At 45.2% G+C, this 26,596-nt stretch overlaps 2 protein-coding genes across 2 annotated transcripts; one reads left to right on the top strand and one right to left on the bottom strand.

Moving 5' to 3' along the window:
• Positions 1–49: 49 nt before the first annotated feature.
• Positions 50–3,862, bottom strand: LOC127333212 (transcription factor ILR3). Its single transcript, XM_051359554.2, has 5 exons — positions 3,557–3,862; positions 1,254–1,319; positions 1,107–1,184; positions 842–1,004; positions 50–567 (listed from the first exon to the last, which is right to left on the bottom strand). Exons 1-5 carry the CDS (start codon positions 3,727–3,729, stop codon positions 283–285), a joined length of 765 nt encoding a protein of 254 aa, XP_051215514.1. The 5' UTR covers positions 3,730–3,862; the 3' UTR covers positions 50–282.
• A 5,921-nt stretch (positions 3,863–9,783) lies between these two features.
• Positions 9,784–12,639, top strand: LOC127333211 (beta-amylase). Its single transcript, XM_051359553.2, has 8 exons — positions 9,784–10,158; positions 10,256–10,324; positions 10,402–10,800; positions 10,912–11,076; positions 11,216–11,488; positions 11,581–11,793; positions 11,870–12,118; positions 12,217–12,639. The coding sequence occupies exons 1-8, from the start codon at positions 9,964–9,966 to the stop codon at positions 12,421–12,423; spliced, it is 1,770 nt and encodes a 589-aa protein (XP_051215513.1). The 5' UTR covers positions 9,784–9,963; the 3' UTR covers positions 12,424–12,639.
• The last annotated feature ends 13,957 nt before the right edge of the window (positions 12,640–26,596 follow it).

Here is a 26,596-nt window from a genome sequence, read left to right as displayed (position 1 = left end):
ATATTATGCAGAATGACAGGCGACTTGGCAAACAAGGAAGGAGAGACAATAATTCTGCAACGTCTGATGACCATTTCATTCAACGGGTGGTATTTATTTACTATACTAACAATGTACAACGGTGTCACATGATGACATGCCACCAAACGATGCAACGAAGAGGCTCGAGTTCTGTTCTGGGTTTAACTACATAGTAACACTGACGACCAAAATAGACCTGAATGGAAGGCAGTTTCGCCCCCCTTCCCCACAAGATAGATGAGGCAAATGATCTTAGCTGGCTTATGCAACAGGAGGGCACGACTTGGGATCATCGGAGGTATCAACATCAGAAGGTGGCATGAATTGCCACATGGGAAATCCATGGTAGCCAATGACAGGCATCATCAGCTTCTGCCCTGGCACTTGCCCTTGGGGAGCAGCAAATGCAGCCGCTGGGATAACCGAAGGGTGCGGTAGGTGTGGTACGAGGCTCTGACGGGCATTCATGAACTTGATCTGCTGCTCCAGGCTCTCTTTCTCTGCCTTCAGCTTTTGCTTCTCATCCCGCAGCTCATTCTTCTCAGCCTGCAAAATCGAAGGATCTGAAGAATCAATTTGTTTGTTGGATGAACAAATGTATCTCTCAATAACAATTAATTTAAACAAAGAAATTTATACAAAAAATATAGAGCGGCTTTAAGAGTTAATGGCTTGCTTGAGGCGTACATGCCTACCGAATCAACAAAAAGTAGCTCATAGGCCATTTAAGCAGGTTAAAAAAATCTTGTGCGAATATCAGAACAATTTATGTATATGATGAAACAGAAGTGCCAAAGATAGAACCCAGAATAGTACAAACCTTCAGCTCTTTGATCTTCTCTTGGAGAGACTCGTTTGAATCCTTCAGCTTCTCTGCTTCACTACGTAGCTCAGTCACCGCACGAATAGCATCATTCAATATAGCACACTTGTCGATTTTAGGTGTTTTCCCTGGATCCAAGACAGCACCCAATTCCAAGAACCTAACGATACAAGACCATAAACTCCAGTTAACTAACAGATAAAATGATGCAACAAAACAATTCTAAGAACGTTACAAAATGCATTTGCTGGCAGAGACATACCTCTCGTTTAGCTTGTCCCTTCTCGCTTTCTCCCTGCATGCTTTGGAGCTGGGTTGAGCACCAGATTCTGACCTAGGACTGCCGTAATTCCATGCTAAGTTTAAAAATTTCAACAGAAATGGGGAACAAGCAGAAACAGAAACAAACCGTTTATTTGTTGGCTGTCCTTTGGCATGGTCCCAGTCCACAGAAATAGGGCTATTGATTTCGGCACTGGTAAATAAGTAAAATTGTAGTTAATGTTGTAAAATCGCCATAATAAGGGAAATATAGTCTATCATGGCAATGTAAAACGCAGCACTTGTGAGAGTAAACTTGGAGTTAAGAATGTCAAAATCACAATATATTGGAAAATAGTATGCTTGCCAAATTAGCTAGCAAGGGCAGTATAATAAGACGCGCAAATTTAAAACAGACAGCATACATCAGGTGAATTATTGGAGTGACAGAAAAGAGTTTGCATTGAACACCACAAGAGTCACCTCTTTAATGCGGCACCATGACAAGTTGACAACACAGAGAACTATCATAAATCGAAGAGAAGTCATGCCCGAAACTGCAATCATGAATAATTTCTAAAATGGACCATGCTCGACTTCATGCTGGGATCACAGCAAATGGGACAAAAAAACAGCCCTCTTTCCCCCATTTTCTGATCCTTGATACATCAGCAACATGACAAGAGTCGCCTCTTTAATGCAGCAACATGACAACACAGAGAACTATCACAAATCGAAGAGAAGTCATGCCCGAAAGCGCAATCATGAATAATTTCTAAAATGGACCGTGCTCGACTTCATGCTGGGATCGCAACACACGGTTCAGCAAAGCAGCCCTCTTTCCACCCATTTTCTGATCCTTGATACACCAGTTAATAGGAAAAAATGGGCTATCCAACTAAAAATAGCATATAATGATATAACACGAGTTATTTTACATAATTTTGATCTGGAAAGTTGGATCAATGATAAAATAAAAATACCAGCCATATAAAACTGATAACATCATCTTTATACTCAACATAAATTCAACTTAATCCCTTGGATCCCTAAATTTTGCCAACGATCATGTCAACTTTTTTCATTTCAGGGGGCAAAATCTTTTCTCTCTTTTCTCCTTTTCTCTTTGTAGAAAGAGCGATCAGAGAGGCGACATGTTTTCCAGCATCGTCCCAGGAGAGTCCTATCCACCCAGGGTCTCGTGCTTGTCGATCTGGCCAGATCAGCCACATGGAGCTGTATCACTGTAGGTTAGGGACTAGTAGCTTACGGTTCTGGCTGTCCAACGACGTGGCGGCAAGTAAAGGTGCTTTGGGTCAGCCCCCAACAACGATGGATTTAGGAGCTAGTTTCCGAAGGGGGTGGTGTGGCGGCGGTTTCATCCTTGATATGGAACTTCGTCCTCCAACTCAGCCGTCACCATGTCGCGCACTCGGAGGGCCACTATGGAGCCTGGGAGGCTGTAAAGCAGTATGAAACGGCAGTGGTCGTGCATGGAGGAAGCATCAACAGATGCTGGAAGGAAGCCAGATCTATGCTGGGTGTGCAGAAGATGGATGGCAGATCTGCTTCTTTCCTTCGATGTCGTCTAGTGATGGCGGCAGATCTGGAGCTTGACAGCGGGTTCGCCACCCGGCCCCAACAACTATGCCACAAAGGAGACTGATTCTACATGGGCGAGCCACATCCGAGGCACATAAATCTCAAGAACAGTGAGGGAGCCACCCCGGACTTGGGTAAGAAGGTTCTTCGTCTCCTCTTCTTCCGGTAGTTGCTCCAGCAGCAAAGAAAGGCACCAAGGCGGCATGCGACATTCAGGGGCCTGATAGTACTTTTGTTTCTCGATTCAGGGTTCTTGGCGTATGAGTGTGGAGACAGTTGTGCTCATGGTATTCCTTTGAGTGTGTAACTGTGTATACCTCTCTTATAAGGATATGGATATCTTTGAAATATGAATGGAACACGTATTGGCCTCTAAAGTAACTAGTTCATTGGATCTCTCCCCTTGGTAATCCAGAATAAGCATGAAATTGTGTATGCATTCTATGCTTATTTAGTATATGCACCTTTCAACAAAGACCCATTTAAAATATTTTAAAAAAAACGTTTAACATTCAAGTAAAAAAAATGCATCTCCTCTAACATAATACCACTGACAGAACCAGCAAACACTCCTAACAGGCAAATAATTACACTCCCGCATGGAACTAGTTCTATAGGTTCTGACATGCATGCGATTTTCAACTCCATGATCCACATAGGCTTTACCAATCTACAGCCACACGCCTAATAACAACAGTTATGCTATAACTCAAGTCAGTTTACGCTACAGGTGACAACATACAGACACCGCAGCATCAAATCAGGACAGGGGATGTATAAGTAACCATCGAGCCCAGCGGCTGGTAAGCGCGATCGAGCCCGAGGAGGCGAGAACCCACAATTACTTACCAGTGGTTGGGAGGCGGGGTGGCGGAGACGGCCGGGGCCTGGGTGTGCATCTGCGGCTGCATCGGCGGGGCCCAGTAGAAGCCTCCTGCGGGCGGCGCGGTGAAGTCGGCGGCAGCAAGGTCGTCCATGAGGGGGCAGTCGAAGACCCAGTTGGCGCCCTCCGGGGACGCCATGGCGACGGAGCGGGCCGGCGACGGTGGCTAGGGTTTGGGTGTCGCGTCGGGATTTGGGGGAAATTTCGGGGGAGGAGACAGGGGAAGCGGTCGTGGGCTCCGGCGCCGAGATAAGGATCGAGCGAGGTGCTGGTGTTGGAGCACGAGGTTAACGAGTACGGACAGTTGGGTCTGCGCGTAATGGGCCTAAAGTTATACGAATGGTACTGCTTTATTGACCATTTGTTAGCTTAGAAGGGCTTCTGGGCCTTAGAAAGCACAGACTATACGAGGGACAGCTGGTAATCATGGTATTTCAGCTATAAAAAAAAAAGGCAATCATGGTGTTTTATTTTTTGGCAGTTTTCCTTAAAAAAGGATATGATTTTGGCCACGTCGCATTGAACAATCCAACATTTTTATCATCTCTACTCTCTATCTCTATCTTTATCTCTATCTCTATCTCTATCTCTACTACTTATAAAGGCACAAACTTGTGTAGGAAAATAAAATCTGAACCGTATATCCAAGTTGATCTAACGATCTAAATTCACCCGTTCTCCCCACCCAAAATTCACGTTACCTTCCATCCGACGGACGGTCAACGGCCCACGCCAAAGCCCCGCGCGATCTCGCCACCCCTGGATCGCCAACACCCACGCCCGACTTCCGCAATTCTGGCCGATGCCGCTGCGCTCGCCGCATTCGCCGCCGTGTGCCCACGATCGCGCCGCCGCTCTTCTCAGGCGTCGCCCGGGACGATCCTGCCAGCAAGAGGTGCGCGCGGATTCACGGATGACGACCACGTTGATTGCCGCCGCGCTCGACGTCCACTCCGCGGGCATCAGCGTCTCCTTCCCCAATTCAGCCGACGCTCCTCCGCCATCTCGATCTCCATCAATTCTGAGCCACGGTCCAGTTCATTGCTATTGCATGATTCCGTTGATGTTCTCTTTTGTTTCCCATGCACCAATTCAATCTTCTGTCACTGTAGCATCGCGGCTAGGATACTTCATCGTACTTGTGTGATCCACGCCCTACTCCTGTGGCGGGATCTGACCGTAGCCTGGACGCCTCCACGATCGATGACTGCATGAGAGATGCTGCCAGCGTTTGCCTCCGTGAGGACCGCAATGGCGACACCTACAAAAAGCTCGGCCAACACATCACGCAGCTGGTACGGAATTCAACCGTCTGTATCGACAGTTGATACGTCTAGATTCATTTGGGCATTTGCAGGTTCAATTTGTCTGTTAGATCATGTAATTTTCTTAGCAGCTACTTGTTCTAAAGGTATGTGGCGTGTTAGAGGAATACGTCCAACTATGAGGGATGCTGACGAGATGCCCAGTCCGCTGGGGTGTCCAAGAATGATACTGGAGAATCACCGGAAATTGTTAGTTCTGCATCCCTTCCCTTGTATTACTATATTTTCGTACATCTTCCTGTAGGAACTTAGCTACTGCACAAAGTACACATAATGATCCATGATGGTAGATTAATTAACAAAACCCCAAAATCCGAATTATCATGCTTCGTGAAGTTGCTTCTAAATGGTGTATTCATGTTTGAATCAGATAATTGATTTATGCTCGGTTTGTGTTAATTTAGAAGAAACTTTGACATGAAGCTTTTCTTTCACCATATCCTGGAGCTGTATAACTTTGTAGAATCTGATCGTGCCCCACTTACAAGTTTTTCTCTTCCACAAGCTCAGCCACAACACCCGGTGGGCAGAAAGTTGATGTTAAGGTTCCAATAGAAGAAAAGACTGCAGTTTTGCTCGAGTCCACTTGTCCTTTTTTTTCGAAAAGGGGGAAAAATCGCCCCAGCTTCTGCATCCAGAGGATGCACACGGCTTTTTATTAGATTATTCATGAAGCCTTACAAAAACAATACAAAAGATCACTCTCGAAGCAACCTAACTATACCTACAGTGGGATGTATAGGGTGACAATACACCAACTCACATCATCCAAACTAAATGCCTTCCCAAACCGCCCAATAGCAGGTGAGAAGCACATCCAGTCAAGCAGACTCTCAGCGCACGCCAACGCCCACGCCACAGGAGTTGCTTCCGCCGTCTTCCTCGACTCCATCTTCAAGAGAGATAATCGCATTAACCTTGCAAGACCTGCCGTCGATGCCACCATGACGCCAGACGGCTCCACCATCCACTCCACCAACATCCGCCAACATCCAGCAGCTGCTCCAAAAACGATGCCCCAAGAGGTAGAACGACGCAGAGCGCGCCGCCATCGTCTGATCCGGGAGACCCGGACCTAGGGTTTCCCCCGGAGCAGCACGAGTGAGAGACCGCAGACTGCGACGACGATGCCTTCAAGAAGGTAGCGGCGTGACACGTCGCCATCATCCGCCAACCGAGGTCGGAGCACGGTTTTCACCGGCAGCCGCGCATCCCGAACCCGCCGAGTGTAGTGCCAAGACGGGCAAAGATGACGCCTTCGACAAGGTAACGACGTCGCCCGACGCCGCCATCATCCGCCAAGACCGAGGTCGAGGCTCGGTTTTCACCGGCCGCCATGACACCCCGGACTAGATCTCACCGCCACCCTGCCGCCCACACGGCCAGGGCCACGGGCCACCGCTCGCCGCGAAGAAGACGGCACCGCTGCCACCATCCGGAGCCGCCGCTCCGGCGTCCAGGGCCCCCGCCGAGACCACCACCAGCAGCCCCTCTAGCACCGAAGCCCGCCGCCACTAAGCCGCCAGATCCCGAGAGCCACCCGCCGCCACGGACGGAGGAGCGGCTGCCGGAGTCGCCGACCAAGGGGGAGACGCGTCGGGGGTGGAGAGCGTCGCCGGGAAGCGGCCTCAGCCCCGGCAAGCCCAGCCTGGCCACCTTCCTCCATGCGGTTGTGCTTGGCGCCGGGGACCGCAGCCGAGGGCCAAATCCCCGCCGCCCCCTTCACCGGCGCCGCGGCCTTTGGCCGGCAGCACCTCGAGGGGCGACGAGGAGGGAGAGAGGGGGGAGGGCGGACGGGGCGGCGGCGGCTAGGGTTTGCCCCTCCCGGTCGCCAGGAGGAGCGATGCGAGAGGGGTACGCGAGAGGCTGTGCTAGAAATTAATGAGGTACTTGTCCTGTATTTGAACTTCTAAATTATGACAACAAAGTTCAGAATTTTTTTTCAGATTTATCCAGATTGTTGTTTCCCTTTCACCTTTTTACCACGTGTTGACTTACAGGGTTTTTTTCCGAGAATGTCTTGACTTACAGGTTCAACATGACCACTTAGCATATACTTCTGTAAGAGAAAATGCCACTGGGGATTTATCAGTGAATGCTCTTCATTATATCTTCTCTACATTTGACTACAGGTACAATCAGTAAATGTGAGCAACATTCTTTTATTTATTGTACCTTGTTTCCTTTTTTCTTAACATGCCACCTTCTCTCAAGTCAATAGCTAGGTCGAACATGATGTTCATGTTTCTATCTTGTTTCATTTACATGTCTCCCGTGTAAGCTTGGCATAATAGTTCAATTTGAGAAATTATAAGCCAACAATTTTATCTTGAGCTCCCTTATTATGGTTAGGAGAGTGCTGAATAAGGACATGTTCGATGCTTGCAATTAAATAATAAGGACATGTTTGATGTTGTCCAGATGCATGTAGCAGTTCCATGGTCCTGCTCCGCTTCTGGCTCGGTGGTTTAATCTTGAGTTCCTCATGTGGTTCTCACATGAGATAGGATGATCTTCCCTGAACTTGAAGTCTCAGAACCTATTCATCAGCTAAATCTCTCACATAGGATGAGATTCACACTTTGATGCTGATGCGGCAATAGTGAGAGTGCGAGAGTATTACTGGAGCAAGTAAGTCCTTCAATTATATGATGCCTATATTATTTGTCAAATATTATGCAATATGCGTTTTTTCTGAAATTTTGCGATATTTTTTTTTCCAAAATAGGATATGTTAACCTTAGACGATATTACTCTTAAATTTTGTGTCGTACCAAATTGAGTTATGCTAATCAAAAAATATTGTGTTCATTGCAGATATCATGCCTGCCCAAGTACAAGGAAAACGAAGCTCAAGATTGAAAAGAACGCTACTGCCGGGAGCTGTAAGATATTTTTAACAAAAGATAAAGACATGAATCATGTGAAGAAAAATATTTGTATATGCCTGATTTTGAACGATTTTTTTCTTAAAAATCATCTAAATCTGTGTTCTTTATGCAAATAATTTCCTTTAGGTTATTGTTATATTGAAACTTCATTCGAATCTCAAATTTAACGTAACCTCACGAAAGTAGCATCATTATATCTTGCAAATGTTTGGCTTCACGATTACTGACTGGCACAGTAGTACCTAGACTTATTTAGCCTAGAAATTTGGCAGGAATTTCAGACGGCTGAAATTTGAAGTGTTTCATGTTCTGATTTTTATTTTCGGATAGCCATTGCAAGGCTCCAGTTATTGCAGGTGGTCTATGGCTATGCATTAGAGGTTGCCACATATGTTTAGATGACCATGCATTACTTTTGCTCATAACAATCTCTTCTTATCTTATAGTTTTTCTAGGAAGGGCCAATGCAGAAATATCTCCAATCTGCTTTCCCTTTGAAAAAATTGGGATAAATGTATTATAAACAATAGCTTCTATTTTTTTTCTTTTCACTATGTTTAATTCAAAAATCATTGGCGGATACGTGCATTGCACGTGCCTGATTACTAGTGGTGGTAGGTGGAACATGCACTATTCCAAGTCTTAGAGGTTGTGCATGTATGGTCTTGAGCACGTTCTTTACCGTGTGCACCATGGAGAACAATGTATGTTGACTTGAAGAATTTGATTTGAATTTAAAGTTTGTCCTTATTCTTTATTGGTCGCTTTTAGTTCAACAATTTGATGAACTGGATTCTCTTTAATTAATTAATAAAGTCAGATCGATTGTTCAAATTAATTTCCCTGAAAATGAATTATATTTTGATTTTCCTAAAAATGTTATTACATAGAGAGAGCAATATTTTTAAAAATTGTGAACTAAACTATTTATTGGTAAAAAGACCTCATATTGAAGTGTTAGGGATGTGGTTCCTCTTTTGCCTCAAGTCATCGCACTTGGGCTAACAGTCGAGATACGATGTTTTAACAAAGGAGGTAGAGGGAAACTCCACAATGATTTATACCATCCCAAATTCACGTCTAAACTAAGTTTAACTTGTATGGTAGATTGTACAACCACTCACCCGACCAAGTAATCTAGGCTTGCTTCTTCATGAGATAAATTTTTAGTCACTCCTACGATAGGTTTGAATATATTTGGTAGGGATTACTCGACGGTAAATAAAACATCACATAGGATAAAATATCGTGACCATATCCTTGTTCTATTGGGGTTGTCGCGACATTATGGCCAACGCGACCAACAAAGTAGCCTCCCGGTGTTTTGGTCCTGCATGTTGATGACCCTAAAGCTAGCAAGTTGTCGACTTGTCGCATAATTGCTTCAAACGAGGTTGGCAATGGTAGTGGTGATGTTGATGTTAAGTTTATTTTTGTTAGCATGTGGTTCTCATGTTTCGTTCTTTTTGCGCTGAGACTCTTCACTGACAACCTTCATAGGCAACCTCTTATCAAGGATGTTCTCTTCAAAATATGTGAATCTAGGCTAGTTTGTATTGATCTATTCATTTTACGATTTTTTCACCAAAGATACGGAGAAACGACGAGTTGCGGAAGGTGGAGCTATAGATGTCTTTTTGTATCTTTCTATGTGTGCGATCTGACGTTTCAGACCAGGGTCGCGATGTAGCACCAACTTCTGGACGTTTCTTATCTAAATTTATGTTATCAAGAATTTCGGTATTGCAAAAGAAGAATGGAAGAATCGGCTCGTCTTTTCTTCCTGGCCTCTAAATTTGAGTGTGCCCAGATGTTGAATCTACAACGTTGCTAGATCTATCACTGCACAGTGCCACGAAATAACGAAACTACAGACAAAGGCGCATACAGAAGAAAATGACACCATTTGAAAACCACAGGTACACACGCACAAAACACACACAGCTCATGCGAACCACACCTTCATGGGCACCGGCAGGCAGGTCCGGGCAGTATCTTCCAATGGCTGCACATCGCCAGAAATTAAGGAGCACATTCGTGTATCACGCGGATGCCATGGCAACAACGGCGACGGCCCCTTACATACACAGGACACCCGAGATTGCCCGGGTAAAGCAAAATCGGAGCAGTAACAGGTAGCAAAAGCTCAAGAACTGCATGCACGCCATGCTCGCGACCTCACCGTCATCGCAGTTAGTCAAGTTACAGCCATGGTGGGGAAGCTGCCGGAGAAGGGCGGCATCTCCTTCCCTTCTTCCACCGACGATCGCCGGGAGGACGGTGGCGTCTGCTCCTCCTCTCCGAGCTGTGGCCGCCGAGAGCGCGCAGACTTCTGCTGTGCCGCAACCACAGGTACATCGTTACATGTGTGGTATCTGCACCCTAGCACAAAAATAGTGTTTCTTGGGACACTTACTGAATCTGAGTTCTTGTCTCGTTGCTGGCGAAGCCTACTCCGTTGGACGCCGACGAGGAGAAGATGCTAGCCAACTACGTCCCGGTCTTCGTCATGCTACCCGTACGAACCGAAGCAAATTCAAGTGGTCTTCTTCCGAGCCTTGGTCTACTTGATTTAGATTGACACTGTATTAACAGCTGGAGGTGATCACCGCTGAGAACGAGGTGGAGGACGCGGAGGGGCTGAGGGCGCAGCTGCGGCGGCTGCGCGAGGCCGGCGTCGACGGCGTGATGACGGACGTGTGGTGGGGCATCGTGGAGGGCGCCGGGCCGGCTCGGTACGACTGGCGCGGGTACAGGGAGCTGTTCCGGCTGGTGCAGGAGGAAGGCCTGAAGCTGCAGGTCATCATGTCCTTCCACGCGTGCGGCGGCAACATCGGCGACGCCGTGAACATTCCGATACCGGAGTGGGTGCGCGCCGTCGGCCAGGCGGACCCGGACGTGTACTACACGAGCCCCGGCGGTGCCAGGAACCAGGAGTACCTCACCATCGGGGTGGACCACCGGCCTCTGTTCCACGGCAGAACTGCCATCCAGGTACCGTGCGGCTAGCTCCAGGCTCCTCTCTTGAAATCGGACGATGATCACTGCATCGAAGACAAATTAATCGACTGGTTTGTTTGTTTATGTGAACCGCTGCAATGGCAGCTGTACGCCGATTTCATGAAGAGCTTCAGAGAGAACATGGCCGACTTCTTGGAATCTGGCCTGATCGTGGACATCGAGGTCGGGCTTGGCCCTGCCGGCGAGCTGAGGTACCCATCCTACCCTGAGAGCCAGGGGTGGGCGTTCCCTGGCATCGGACAGTTCCAAGTACGGCGAGTTTCACTCTTGTCCCCGGTCAACTTTTGTCAGACATTAGCTAGTAGTACAGTAGTTCCGGAAGAAATTCAGAACAAGTACTACTACTAGTACCCTGCTTGTTCAAGTTGCTGAAACAACATTGCTGCAGTGTTACGACAAGTACCTGGAGGAAGATTTCAGAGCGGCGGCAACGGATGCCGGGCGCCCGGAGTGGGAGCTTCCCGACGACGCCGGAGAGTACAACGACGCCCCGGACGACACGCGGTTCTTCGCGGCGGACGGCGCCGGCGCGACTTACCTCACCGAGAAGGGGAGGTTCTTCCTCACATGGTACTCGAGCAAGCTGATCGAGCACGGGGACAGGATCCTGGACGAAGCGAACAGGATCTTCCTGGGCTGCAAGGTCAAGCTCGCCGCCAAGGTACGCCGTGTCACGCTCACGATGCAGCAAGCGAGAAATTGTTGAGGCGGTGATCGGTGACGACGACTCGATGACGCGGATTTGATCTGCAGGTGTCTGGCATACACTGGTGGTACAGGCACCCGAGCCACGCCGCGGAGCTGACCGCCGGGTACTACAACCTGGGCGGGCGCGACGGGTACGCGCCGGTCGCGCGCATGCTGGCGCGGCACGACGGCGCCGTGCTCAACTTCACCTGCGCGGAGATGAGGAACTCGGAGCAGCCCGAGGAGGCCATGAGCGCCCCGGAGGAGATCGTGCAGCAGGTACCCGCTTCGTCGCTCTCCGTTCATGGATCGATGCTTATAGATTGCTCTAACTATTTGCCGGCGGCGCGTGCAGGTGCTGAGCGCCGGGTGGAGGGAGGGGATCGAGGTGGCGTGCGAGAACGCGCTGCCCAGGTACGACCGGCGGGCGTACAACCAGATGCTGAAGAACGCGCGGCCAAACGGCGTCGACCTTGGCGGCGGCGGCGGCGGCCCGGTGCGCCGGATCGCCGCGCTGACGTACCTCCGGCTCACGGACGAACTCCTGACCGGGAACAAGTACCGGGCCTTCAAAACCTTCGTCAGGAAAATGCACGCCGATCAGGTAGGCCAGTTTTGGGGTTGATAAGGAGATGGGCTAGATTACTCCCGTTATGTCCGGCCTAGTAATGAGTCGGGCTAAAAGTGTCGCGCTTGTTTCAGGAGTACTGCCCTGACCCGGCCCAGTACTTCCGGCCTCTGAAGCCTCTGGAGCGGTCAAGGCCGGCGATACCCATGGACCGGCTGCTGGAGGCGACGTCGCCGGAGGCGCCGTACCCGTTCGAGGCCGAGACGGACATGAGCGTCGGCGGCGACCTCGCGGAGCTCATCGACTGGGCGGTCGACAAGATCGAATGGATATTCGGTTGAGGAAACAAATTCAAATCTGATTGATACACACGCGCGGGCACCCAGGAGCAGTAGGCTAATTATACAGTAGTAGGACTAGCAGTCTAGCACATGGATCTTTACCCGACACACGCATCATTCGCACCATTGGGAACGCCAGAGCAGCAGAAATACTCCCTCTGTATCATGAAGTATCGAAAGTTTAGCTGAATTTCAAATTTAGATAAATTTCTGACATATTTTATGGGGTGAAGGGAGTATAATGATTACAAGCTGAACTGCAAGCTCGGTACCTTCCCTTTCACATACCTGGGGCTTCCAATATCTGACAGAAAATTGACCTTTGAACAGTGGCTATTCTTGGTACGAAAACTCGCCATTAAGATTGAACCATGGTTGGGTAGACTGATGTCCTAGGGGGGCGACTCATTCTCTCCAATGCTTGCTTAGATAACCTGCTAATGTTTGTGATGGGTTTGTTCCTTCTCCATGATGGGATTCATGCGAGGTTCGACTCTCATCGATCCAAGTTCTTCTGGGAAGGGGCGTAACCAAAAATAAAGTATCATCTTATTAACTGGCCAACTGTTTGCAGACCCAAAGAAGCTGGAGGCTTGGGATTGTTCAATACCAAGAAGATGAACCTTGCGCTGCTTTTGAAATGGATTTGGAGGCTCTACCAAGAGGAGGACACGATTTGGGCTCGTATCATTCGTGCCAAGTATGTCGACGCCTCATACCTGTTTTCGGGATAAGGCCAAAGAGGATCTCCTTTTTGGAAAAGTCTCCATAAAATCATGCATCTGTTCAAAGTAGGCGCAAAGCACGAGGTGCGAAACGGTGCTAGAACTAACTTCTGGATGGACTGGTGGTGCGGGAGGGGTCCCCTCATGGAGTCCTTTCCTTTGTTGTTTGCCATTTGTGACAACCAAGCTATCTTGGTTGCTGAAGCGCTACACCAAAACTCCCTGCAGGTCCGTTTCCGTCGCTCACTTGACCAGGAGGGCCTGCTGACAAGGTATTAACTTGTCAATGCCTACAGTTGTAGACTAGGGTTTAGTTGGAAGTAGAGGGCAAGTAGATCTCGAAGGTTTCAGCCGAAAAGTACTCGACGATTATGAAAACTAGGGTTTGAGAGACAATGATTCGATACTTTCTTTGTCCCTCGACTCCCCCTTATATAGGAGGTGGAGTCGAGGGATTCGTAGTGTACAAGTTACAGAGTCCGGGAAAGTTTCTAACTCATCCCGCAAGATTACAAATAATGCTTCCTATTACAACTCTAGCTTTCCTTAACAATATCTTGGGCTTCCGAACCTTCTTATTCTTCGAGTAGTGGGCCTTCAGTAAATCACAGGTACTATCTTTGGCAGACCCATTGGGGATGCCTATGTCAGTAGCCCCCGAGATTTTGCTTGAATCGCAGAGTCAGGGAAAATCTCCACTGTTTATTTTTACTCGACAACTTAAAACTTCTCTATATTTCTTCACATAAATTTCTATATTGTACATGGATAACGGTAGTTGGGGCTAGTTCATCTGACGGATCAGGTACTAGTTAACTGCTCTAGTGGCAATCCGCAAAAACCTACTTCAAGATCACGTCCCTGGACATGATCTCGGGATACTGGTGTAAACTTCGACAGGTGCCGCTTAAAGTCTTACCATTCTGTCGAGTCCCAGTCATATTTATCGGGTACCTAACGCGTCCATTAGGATTTTTCTTCGTATCTGTTGATACGGATAAAAGTAGCAAACCGACGTCAGAGACGGCGCCACGCCACACAGAATGGATCTGGGGTCTTACCTTCGCAAAGTTTTGCGGCATTCAGAAATTGTTCGCAACTTTGGTGTTCTGAGAATATATTGTCGAGTGCTTATTCGGCTGTTGGAATGGCACATTTTATTGAGTCAACGGATGACTTTATATTGATCTCCCGATGGGAGTATATGTAGAGTTAGTTATAACTCGAAATATACTCTTTTGCTCTTCTATCTTTCTTCTTTTCTTTCTTTCTTTCTTTTTTATAATTTCATCGGGCACGCGGACAGCGTTCCCGATGGGAGTAGCCCCCGAGGCTACAGCCAAGGACTTGTGCTTGGGTGTAGGCTCCACGCCTTATGCTGCTATATTTTCTTTCTCTCCCGAAGTTTTCAAATTTCTCGGGTGCGCGAACAGCGCTCCCGATGGGAGTAGCCCCCGAGGCTATGAACAAATATTTGTATTTGATCATAGGCTCACGCCATTTCTATTTTGTCTTTCTTGATCTTTTCATTTTTTTTTTCAAAGTAGCCCCCGAGCATTTGATCAAAAACTTATATTTGATCAAAGGCTCTACAATATTTTTCCATGTCGCCTTTTTATGAAGCTGTTGAGTCGAATTTTTCTCCTGCTAAAGTGACGCTATTGGTGACGATAGCCACGATTGCAAGTCCGAAAATCGCGAGAAGACTTCTCCCTCTGCCTTGCGGGCCCAAATTACCCATTTTCTTGACACGTCGTGCAAGTGGGGGACACACGTCCTCCGCTTTTCCTGGCGCACGTACCGTAACTTCTCCAGGGTTAAAATACTTTTTTACCCCTATTCCACGTGGTTATCATCTGCTGCACAGTATTTCCATCCAATGGTCCACCGCTTCGCCGCACCTCTATATAAGATCCCCTTCTTCTTCCTCGAGCACTTCCGCTCGCGCCGTTCTCCTGCTCTCCTCTGCAAAACTTCCTCCTGCGCCCCACAACTCCCTGAGCTCATCTTCTCCAAGCTGCATTCCCGCGCCATTGTTAATGCCACCGCGTAGGTTGACCAGACACAGCACGCCGGAATCGTCGATGGCTGTCATAGATCTGGGAAGCGCGGAGTGGGAAAGGTCCAAGATTTCCACCCAGGACATCAACCTCTTGAAGAAACTGGGGATCAGCAAGAAGCCCAAGGCGCTGTGCTTCCCTAGTGAAGAAAGCTACCCTACCCCTCCAATGGGGTATCGGGTAAGTTTTATCGACCATCTCATCCGCGGCCTTTCTGCCCCCATTCATCCTTTCCTTCGAGGATTGCTTTTCGTTTATGGTCTGCAACTTCACCACCTTACGCCCAATTCTATCCTCCACATTTCCATTTTCATCACCCTCTGCGAGGCCTTCCTTGGCGTCCAGCCTAACTGGGCGCTATGGAAGCGCATTTTCTTTTGTCGCCGCAATGGTTCTCCCAACATCGCCTATAATATAGGCGGCGTTGTTATCTCCGTTCGCCCCGCGGTCGATTACTTCGACGTCAAACTCCCTGACTCAGTTCAAGGGTGGCGCAAGAAGTGGCTGTACATTCAGGAGGAAAACCATGGATGCGCTGAAGACAACATTCCTCCCTTCGATGGTGCCGAAAAAATCTTTCGCCGCCGCTCCTGGGATGCAGAGGCTACCGAGGAAGAAAAAATATCGACAGAAGCACTGATGACTCGCATCCACGAGTTGCAAAACACTCGCGGCAAAGAGCTGTCAGGTATCCAAATCACGGCGTATTTCCTTAGAATCAGAGTGCAGCCGCTTCAGGCTCGCAAATACCCTCTCTGGAAGTATGCTGGCGACAAGGATGCGGATCGGTTGTCGGCGAATTTAGAGGTCAAGGACTTAGAAAAGCTTGTCCGAAAAATCTCTTCCCTCAGCAAGAAAGATCCGGTCCCTTCTTCTTGCCGCATAAAACCATATAGCGCCACCAATGCGCTCCCCGAGGTAACCTTTGTTGACTTTGCCCATTTTCCTTTACCATCCTTTGCACAATTCTTTTGCTGACGCTTCTCCTTGTGTTCATATAGAACCATCCAGACCTTGTCTCGCTTCCTCCCCTTCCTGAAGGTGGAGAGGTCGAAGAACGAGCTGTTATCGTTGAAGACAGCCAAGAAGCTCCTGTCCCTGATAGTGAACCCGCAGGTTCTCGAAAATCTGCGGGTTCTTCTGAAAAGGAAGCTGAATCGGAGGGTACCATGTCGGCATAGTCTCCCCCTCCTGCTGTTTCTCCAAGGAACAAAAGGAAAAGGGCTGATGTCGAAGATTCCGGCACCTCCAAAGCCGAAGAAGCTGCTCCTTCACGTCAGAAGGCAGCTTATGATCCATACCTTGAGGCCCTCATCAGCTCGTAAGTCATCTTTTTATTTCCCTTTATTGTTGTACCCGAAGATTTTTTCTATCTTGCTTTTTACACTACCGACATTTAATCACAGTGATGACGAGGAAGAAGTACCAACTTTTGATGTGGCTGCTCGAACGAGTACATCACATACTCTAGTTGTTTTTGAGATGCCAGTTGAAGGAGAGGAATCCTCGCCTCCTCAACAAAACGTCGACGCTCCTACTCCTCCTTCAAGCCCTCTTGTCCCTTCACCAAAAAGGACAAGGGTTGAAACAATCACGGAGCCTACCCTGCAATTGTGTAGCTCCTCGAGTCCTCTTTTGGACGATGTAAGTCTGTAATTTCTTTCTTGTCTTTATCTATATTTTCTTTATTTGCTCCTTTGTGCCGTCGTATTTTTTCTCATACCTATGCTTTTTTTTCTTTTCCTTTGACAGCCCATGATCAACGAACTTATTCGCATCGGTGCCCAATTCATTGGGTATCGCGAGTACGCTAGCAAGACCGAAGGTAATGACTCCCTGCTTGCTTTTGTTCATGGCTTCTTGCTCCTGTGTTATCGATATATTGACTATTTTTTGACTATTTTGGCAGAAAAACTTGCAGAGGCCAACAAACTTGCCGAAACGCTTGCTCAGAAATTAGAGCAAAGTGAAACGGCTCGCAAGAAGGCCGAACTTGATGCTGGCAAAGCTAAAGCAGAGGCTGATAAGGCCAAGGCAGAAGCTGCTGGTGTCGAAGATCTGCAGAAAAGGCTTCATGCTGCCGAAACTTCTTTGAACGAGCACAAGGCCGCACAGGCTGCTCGTGAAAAATCGATCATCAAACGCTTGAACTCACAGAATCGGCGCTTTGTTGGTAAGTTTGTCAATCTATTCTGTCCTCTTTAGACTTACTTTTCTTTACTTGCTTGTCAACCAACATATATTTTCTTCGACAGGTAAAACAAACCAAGAATTTGAGCTTGAAGATCCCAACAACGATCCTCTTCTCGACGCACTCTCTGTCCTTGAGTTTCATGGAACAGAAACTCGTGAAGGCATTGAACAGGCTGACGCAGGATTGTCACGGCTGTTCCCCTACTTCTTCCCGAAGAAAACGGAACCCAAGACTTTTCTTGCTCTTGCCAAGGACTTCAATCCACCAGAAGATCTTGGACTGAAGATTGATGACCCACAAGTATAGGGGATCGCAGCAGTCTTCGCGGGTAGTAAAACCCAATTTATTGATTCGACACAAGGGGAGACAAAGAATACTTGGAAGTCTTAACAGCGGAGTTGTCAATTCAGCTGCACCTGGAAACAGACTTGCTCGCAAGAGTTTATCAGTAGTAACAGTTTTATAGCAGTAGCAGTAGTGAAATAACAGCAGCAGAGTAACACAGACAGCAGTAGTGATTATAGTAAATAGCAGGATTAAAATACTGTAGGCACGGGGACGGATAACAGGCGTTGCATGGATGAGAGAAACTCATGTAACAATCATAGCAGGGCATTTGCAGATAATAATAAAATGGTGTCCAAGTACAAAGCAATCAATAGGCATGTGTTCCGATTATAGTCGTACGTGCTCGCAATGAGAAACTTGCACAACATCTTTTGTCCTACCAGTCGGTGGCAGCCGGGCCTCAAGGGAATCTACTGGATATTAAGGTACTCCTTTTAATAGAGTACCGGAGCAAAGCATTAACACTCCGTGAACACATGTGATCCTCACATCACTACCATCCCCTCCGGTTGTCCCGATTCTTGTCACTTCGGGGCCATTGGTTCCGGACAGCGACATGTGTATACAACTTGCAGGTAAGACCATAAACAATGAATATCATGATGAAATAATAACATGTTCAGATCTGAGATCATGGCACTCGGGCCCTAGTGACAAGCATTAAGCATAACAAGTTGCAACAATATCATCAAAGTACCAATTACGGACACTAGGCACTATGCCCTAACAATCTTATGCTATTACATGACCAATCTCATCCAATCCCTACCATCCCCTTCGGCCTACAGCGGGGGAATTACTCACACATGGATGGGGGAAACATGGCTGGTTGATGGAGAGGCGTCGGTGGTGATGATGGCGATGATCTCCTCCAATTCCCCGTCCCGACGGAGTGCCAGAACGGAGACTTCTGGCTCCCGAGACGGAGTTTCGCGATGTGGCGGCGTTCTGGAGGCTTTCTGGCGACTTCCACTTCTCTCCCGTGCATTTTTAGGTCGAAGGCAATAAATAGTCCGAAGGAGGGCATCGGGGGCTGACCGAGGCCGCCACACGGTAGGGCCGCGCGGGCCCCTCCTGGGCCGCGCCGCCCTATGGTGTGGGGCCCTCGGGCCTCCACCTGGCTTGCCCTTCTGGCTCCGCCAATATTCTGGGAAAATAGGGCCTTCTGCATAAATTCCGAGGATTTTCCTGAAAGTTGGATTTCTGCACAAAAACGAGACACCAGAACAGTTCTGCTGAAAACAGCGTTAGTCCGTGTTAGTTGCATCTAAAATACACAAATTAGAGGCAAAACAATAGCAAAAGTATTCGGGGAAGTAGATACGTTTTGGACGTATCAACTCCCCCCAAGCTTAGCTTATTGCTTGTCCTCAAGCAATTCAGTTAACAACTGAGCGATAAAAGAACTTTCACGAACACATTTGTTCATATGATGTATATATTCTCATAATATGGCTAATACTTAGGCAGTTCATAATGAGATGCATACAAATAAGATCATCTAACAGCTATGTCAATCATGGAGAGGTACCAACAATTAATAATAAGCATCATGAATCATGTCTATAAGCAGGATTGCAATGTTCATAAGAGAGTATGATAAAATGGTATCTCGCTTGCCCATATTTGATTATCAAAACATAAATGCCCAGGCACCTCTGAAGTTCATAGAAAGACTAGAAATAGTGATTGTCAAAGATAAAAGCATCAAAGTTATACCGCAATCAATCATATTTTGGGAAAAGCATATTATACTAAGAATGACAGTTGTGCTCTCAAGATAGTGCTCAAAGAAAGAATGGAGACACAACATAAAAGTAAAAGATTGACCCTTCGCAGAGGGAAGCAGGGATTAACATGCGCTAGAGCTTTTCATTTCTAAAATAGGAGTAAAATTATTTTGAGAGGTGTTTGTTGTTGTCAACGAATGGTAATGGGTACACCAACTACCTCGCCAACCGGACTTCCAAGAGCGGCTCCCATGAATTATTTTTATGTTTATGCGGCACTCCTTCCAACCTTTCTTTCACAAACCATGGCTAACTGAATCCTCGGGTGCCTGCCAACAATCTCATACCCTGAAGGAGTGCCTTTTTATTTTAGTTTTATTATGATGACACTACCCCCAACCTTTGCTTACACAAGCCATGGCTAACCGAATCCTTCGGGTGCCGCCCAACAATCACATACCATGGAGGAGTGTCTATTTAGGTTAATTAATTTGGGACTGGGAATCCCATTGCCAGCTCTTTTTGCAAAATTATTGGATAAGCGGATGTGCCACTAGTCCATAATGAAAGTCCGTCAAAAGTAAATGACAAGGTTGAAAGTTAAACACCACATACTTCCTCATGAGCTATGAAACATTAACACAAATTGAGAAGCATTTTAAAGGTTTTAAAGGTAGCGCATGAGAATTTACTTGGAATGGTTTGAAATGCCATGCATAGGTATTTATGGTGGATACTTTGGAATAACTTGGTTTTCAGGTGTTTGGAAGCACGAGCAGCGTTCCCGCTCAGTACTAGTGAAGGCTAGCAATAGACTGGGGAGCGACAAATCAAGAGAGCAGTAACTGTCATAATCATGCTTGCGGCAAAATAAATTAACGGAGGCATAAAAGTGATACAAGAACTCTGAAGCAATGTAAATCATCGAGGCTTAATTGACTTTTGTTCAGTCATATGCATGCGTGAGCATGTGCCAAGTCGATATAAATGAATTATTCAGAGGAGGATACCACAATGCCATACCTACTTATGAATAAAACAATGCAAGCAAACATCCATGACATGCTACTCATATTAATACATTGGAGCTAAACATGAGAGATCATGAACTACTAGACTTTCTCAAATGACATATACCTCCCATGAACCAACTAAGCATGCTCACATGGATGAGTATATGTACAAAAATGAAAACAAATAGAGTTCATACCAGCCTCTCACCACAATCCAATTGTCGTAGATCGTCATCATTGCCTTTCACTTGTGTAGCTTGGATAATATGAAATGAAAACCACGCTCCAGCCACCGAGGATCATTGAACTCAAGATGAACTTTACAAACCAAAGAAGAACAACAAATATTTTTGGTGTTTTCAAATTAGAAACAAGAACAAAAGGAAACAAGCAAACAAAGCAAAATCTTTTTGGGTTTTCTTATAGCAAACTAGCAATAGCAAACAAAGCAAAATAAACGCAATAAACCAAAACAAACAAATGATAAAGAGAAACAACATAAATATTTTTGGTCTTTTTGTGTTTTGGGAAGGAAATAAAGCAAAAACAAGAAAATGGAAACTAGAAGAGTCACATAAACACAAAGCAGCAGAAATTCGTCAAACTTGACAGCAGTACAGTACTCGATTTTTAATAAATTCTTCCACTGCTCAAATCGAAAAGTGTTCAACTAATGAAAGTTAGATAACAACCTGGGGAACATGCACAAAAATTGGCTTCGCAAAATATCGTTCTGGCTATTTTTGAGAATTTTTTCGGTAACAGTCCAGAATCTGTTTTCAGGCAGCACTTCCCCAAATATCATCTCCCTCTCATTAGAAAACCACTCAAACAAACTAAACAAGTATATACAAGTATCCAGCAATCATAATATGCAAAGAATGAGTGATGCCAGTATACCTCCCCCCAAGCTTAGGCTTTTGGCCTAAGTGGAGTTCAACCCCAGCCAGGGTCGCTGTTCCTCGCCGGTGGATAATGCATGGCGTAGTCATAGTGAGGTTCCTGTGCAGAAGAAAAGCGTGGAGGCTCCACATGCCCAAAATGTTGATGCGAGGAACTTGCTGCATCGGATGATGAGTCGAGGTGTTCCTCAGCCTCCTCCGTGTTTCCTCTTGCATGATGGCCTCCTCCCTCTATGTGTGCATTCAGTGCACCTTCTGTGACTGACCAATCCTCCCTGGAATCAAGGTTAAATAGAACAAGCGCAGGCAATCTTACTAGTTTTTCAGTTTTCTTAGTTGTTCTCCAAGACTTCTTGTAAAAAGTTATCTTGTAAGACAGGTTACCTAAATTAGATGAATCAGAAACAAATTCATGTCTGATCATAGAGACTATGTCAAGTTTTTCTATGGAAAGTTGAATATCAAGATGATGAGGTTCTACACCATGCAAAGCTAGTAAACGAGAGGCGATGAGACCCCCACAAATTCCTCCTTTCTCACGGTTAGTAGCAAGTCTATAAGCTATCAATGCCCCCAAATTTTAAGTCTTACTACCTTGCAGTGCAGCAGCTAGAAAAGCTAAATCCTGGATAGATAGTTTACCACCATTCCTTCTAGCAAGAACGCATTTAGTAATGAAATAAGCAAAGTAGCGGATAGCTGGGAGTTGAATGCTAGTGATTTTACCACCATCGTCTGAGAAACTCCTCCCATGACAAATCATCTCAAAGAGGCTTAAGAGCTCTCGCGGCGATCCCCTTATCTTCTCGCATGACCCCCATTGCGGTACTCTAATTGCTGTACAAAAATCATTGAATGGCAAGTTGACAGTTTTATTATAAATCTTATACTGAACCATGGGGTTAGATCGCGACCAATTGAACTTAAAATCCTGCACAACAGACATAGTCAATTTTGCATATTGGCATGGTTCTCCATCAACAAAATCATTCAACCCTGCACGAGAAATTAGATTCTGAACATCTTCCAGTATTCCTGCGCTTCTCATGAAGTCTGTGCACAGGTAGTAAGAGGGGTATACTCCCTCTTCGCGGTTCACTCTCATGACTTGTTGCACCTCCAATTCTTGTTGGTTTAGTTGATATTTATTCCACTCCATTTTCTGAAATTTTTCAACAAACAATATAAAATTTGATTTGCTGACATATAATCAAGGGGAACTACTATAGGAACTTGCTAGAGTACTAATCATGCATCAAAACTAGTTTATACAACTTAGAACAAGCATGCAAGATCACTAAACATGTTACCTACAGCAGCAAAATATTCAAGATATACCCAACCAAACAGAATTCTACTTGGATAGTCGGAGGAGTCACATACCGGAGAGCAAATGTGCCAAATTTCAGACAGAAATCTGGGCTGAGCAAAGAGATCGAAAAATCCTGAGCTCTTGAGAAAAAACGCGAGTGAGAGAAAGCTGGTGTTGATTTTTTCGGGAGAGAGAAGAGTCTGGGAGGAAGAGATGCTGAAGTGGGGTAAAGGGGGGCCCACACGCCAGGGTGGCGCGCCCCCCTTCCAGGCCACGCCGGCCTGTGGGGCGCCACCCTGGGGTGCCCCACTGGTCATCCCCAGGTGCTCCCAGGTGCATTTTCGAAAAATAGGACCAACGGTATAATTTTTGTGAATTTTTGAAAACTTTGAAAAATGCACATTTCTGGGCATTAAGTTTATTATTACTGGCCAGGAAAAATTTTGAAATCTCTAATTAACTAAGGAACTTTGCAAATCAAAAGTGCTACAGCGAATAAGGCAAGTGGAGGGAGAAAGAGATGTTGTTTACCTCCTCTATGCATATAAAAGGTATTTGTTAACAAGGTTGATCAAGTCTTGCCACCAAATAAATTTTACATAGCATATGAAGAAATAAACTTCAAATCAATCATGTTACCTTGAATTGTATTGATATGGATCCAATCATAAGATTTTGATATCCTTCTTTAGGCTCATATATAGGACAATCGATAGTTCCGACTTTGATAGTTCTCACATTAGAAATAGTATTGACTCCACATACTTTATCAATCCTCTTGGGAAAATAGACGGTATGCTCCTTATCATCAACATTAAAAGTAACCTTTCCTTTATTGCAATCAATAACAGCCCCTGCAGTGTTAAGAAAAGGTCTCCCAAGAATAATAGACATATTATCATCTTCAGGCATTTCCAACACAACAAAATCAGTTAATATCAAGCAGTTATTAGTAACTTGAACAGGAACATCCTCACATATACCAACAGGAATAGCAGTAGATTTATCAGCCATTTGCAAAGATATATCAGTAGGTATCAACTTATCTAAATAAAGTCTCTTATAAAGAGAAAAAGGCATAACACTAACTCCGGCTCCCAAGTCACATAGAGCAGTTTTAACATAATTATTCTTAATAGAACAAGGAATAGTAGGTATACCTGGGTCGCCCAACTTCTTTGGAACTTTGCCATTGAAAGAGTAATTAGCAAGCATAGTGGAAATTTCCTCATTGGAGATTTTCCTTTTATTAGTAACAATATCTTTCATATACTTTGAATAAGGAGGCAATTTAATAGCATCAGTCAAAGGGATTTGCAAGAATAAAGGTTTCATCCAATCACAAAATTTATTATAGTGTTCTTCTTCCTTTGATTTTAGTTTCTTAGCAGGAAAAGGCATTTGCTTTTGCACCCAAGGTTCTCTTTCATTACCATGTTTCTTAGCAATAAAATCTTCTTTAGTATACTTTTTATTTTGAGCATACTTTTCAGGTTCATCTTCAACTTCTTCTTTATCAGAAGCATCATTCTTATCATTATCATTATCATTATCATGTTCATTACCACTTTCAGTTTCAGCATCGGAAATAGAAATACTATTAGGATCATTAACAGGTTCAGAGGATTCTACAACATTTTTATGTTTCTTCTTCTTTTTTTTCTTAGAAGGAGCACTAGGTTCAATTCATTGAGAATCTTGTTCAATTCTTTTGGGATGCCCTTCAGGATAGAGAGGATCCTGGGTAGAGACACCACCTCTAGTTGTTACTTCATAAGCATGTTTCTCTTTAGAATTATTTTTTAGCAAGTCACTTTGCACTTTAGTGAGTTGATCAATTTGAGTTTGAATCATTTGAAAATGTTTAACAAGCATCTTAACATCATTGGAGGTTCTCTCCACAATATCATGCAAATTGCTAATAGCTTGAGAATTTTCCATTAGATGATTCTCTACTCTCATATTAAAATTTTCTTGCTTAACAATATAATTATCAAACTCATCTAAGCATTGCGCAGGAGGTTTCGAATACGGAATATCTTCCCTAGTAAAGCGTTGAAGGGAGTTTACCTCAATCATGGATGAAGGAGGAATTATCTCGCATATATCTTCTATGGGATGTAGATTCTTCACATCTTCGGATTTAATACCTTTCTCCTTGAGAGACTTCTTAGCTTCCCTCATATCTTCATCATTCAATTCAATTAAACCCCTCTTCTTCAATATTGGCGTTGGAGTTGGTTCAGGTGTATTCCAATCATCATGATTCCGGCTTATTTTAGCCAATAATTCTTCAGCTTCGTCTGGAGTTCTTTTCCTAAAAACACAACCAGCACAACTATCCAAGTATGCTCTAGATTCAATGGTTAGTCCACTATAAAATATATCAAGTAGATCATTCTTTTCTAAATCATGTCCAGGTCGAGCTCTGATAAGAGAACAAAATCTTGCCCACGCCTCAGGAAATTTCTCTTCATCTCCCTGGTCAAATCTATAAATTTTCTATAAAGCAATATGTTGAGCACTAGTAGGAAAGTACTTTCGAAAGAAAACATCACGCAGCTCAGTTGGACTTTTAATAGAACCAGGAGGCAAATTATTATACCAAGTTTTAGCATCATCCTTTAATGAGAAAGGAAAAAATTTAGCGACAAAGTAAGTACGCATCTTGACATCATCAGAAAACAAGCTACTCATAGAAGAAAGTTCAATCATGTGCTCTACAACACTTTCTTTTTCAGTACCACAAAAAGGGTGCTTTCTCTACAATAGCTATATGAGATAGATCAAGGAAAAATCATAATCTTTATCCTTAATGCATATAGGAGATGTGGCAAATTTAGGATCAGGAGATAGCTTATGTCTAACAGTATATTGTGTGAGAAACATTTTAATTTTACTTGCATCAGCAGTAGCATTGCATCTATTAATAAAATCATCATTAAGCTCCACATAATCTTCATCAGGATCATCACTAGAATAATCAAGTTCAGGTGAATTAACAGGTGTAGTAGCATTTTCATTAGGAGTTTCAGCATTTTCAATTTGTCTAGACCTAGCAATTGTAGCATCTAGAAAGGATCCCAATGAACCACTATCATCAAGCACAGCAGAAACATTATCAATATTATGAGAGTTTTCAGATTCAGCAGAAGTACCAGCAAGTGAAGCTTGTGGCGGTGAAACAAGTTGACTTATCACAGATGGTGAATCAAGAGTAGCAGAGGTACTCAGAGTTGTACCTTTTCTTGTAGTGGATGGTAATATGGCGACTTTAGGATCGCGAGTTTTACCCATGATGGAGAGTTTGCAGCGACCAATATCAATCGAAGTGAACTTCCAAATAAAGCTATGCTCCCCGGCAACGGCGCCAGAAAACAGTCTTGATGACCCACAAGTATAGGGGATCGCAGCAGTCTTCGCGGGTAGTAAAACCCAATTTATTGATTTGACACAAGGGGTGTCAACACCCGGATTTTTAAGTCCAGATGCCTATTATGTCATACATCGCAATCCCAGGAATATTGTTGTTGCGAGGCATAATAGTTAAGTATCACAGTCATCATTCGTTACAAACCATAAGTCTTACAAATTTGGAATCACATGATCCATATTACACGAATAGTTGATCTATCGATCAACGAACAAACACAAGTTCATAGTTCAACATAGCGGAAGCGTAAGATACAAGGACTCTCTAGTCCACAGGCCAACGCTTGACGTCGGAAGGCGCTTAGTTGTCGTAGGCGTCCTGCTGGTCGTCTCCTTGTTCATCTTCATACTCTGGCCATTTGAATAGCCAGGGACAAAGCCGTGAGTACGTTGAGTACTCGCAACCTAATACTGTTGTGGGTATACTTCATGGGTGTACCATCGACAGTGCCTAGAT

The sequence above is a fragment of the Lolium perenne genome, chromosome 2 (assembly GCF_019359855.2).
Source record: "Lolium perenne isolate Kyuss_39 chromosome 2, Kyuss_2.0, whole genome shotgun sequence".
Taxonomy (NCBI): Eukaryota; Viridiplantae; Streptophyta; class Magnoliopsida; order Poales; family Poaceae; genus Lolium; species Lolium perenne.
The sequence above is the reverse complement of the archived record's forward strand: the minus strand, read 5'-3'. Positions and strand labels throughout refer to the sequence as shown.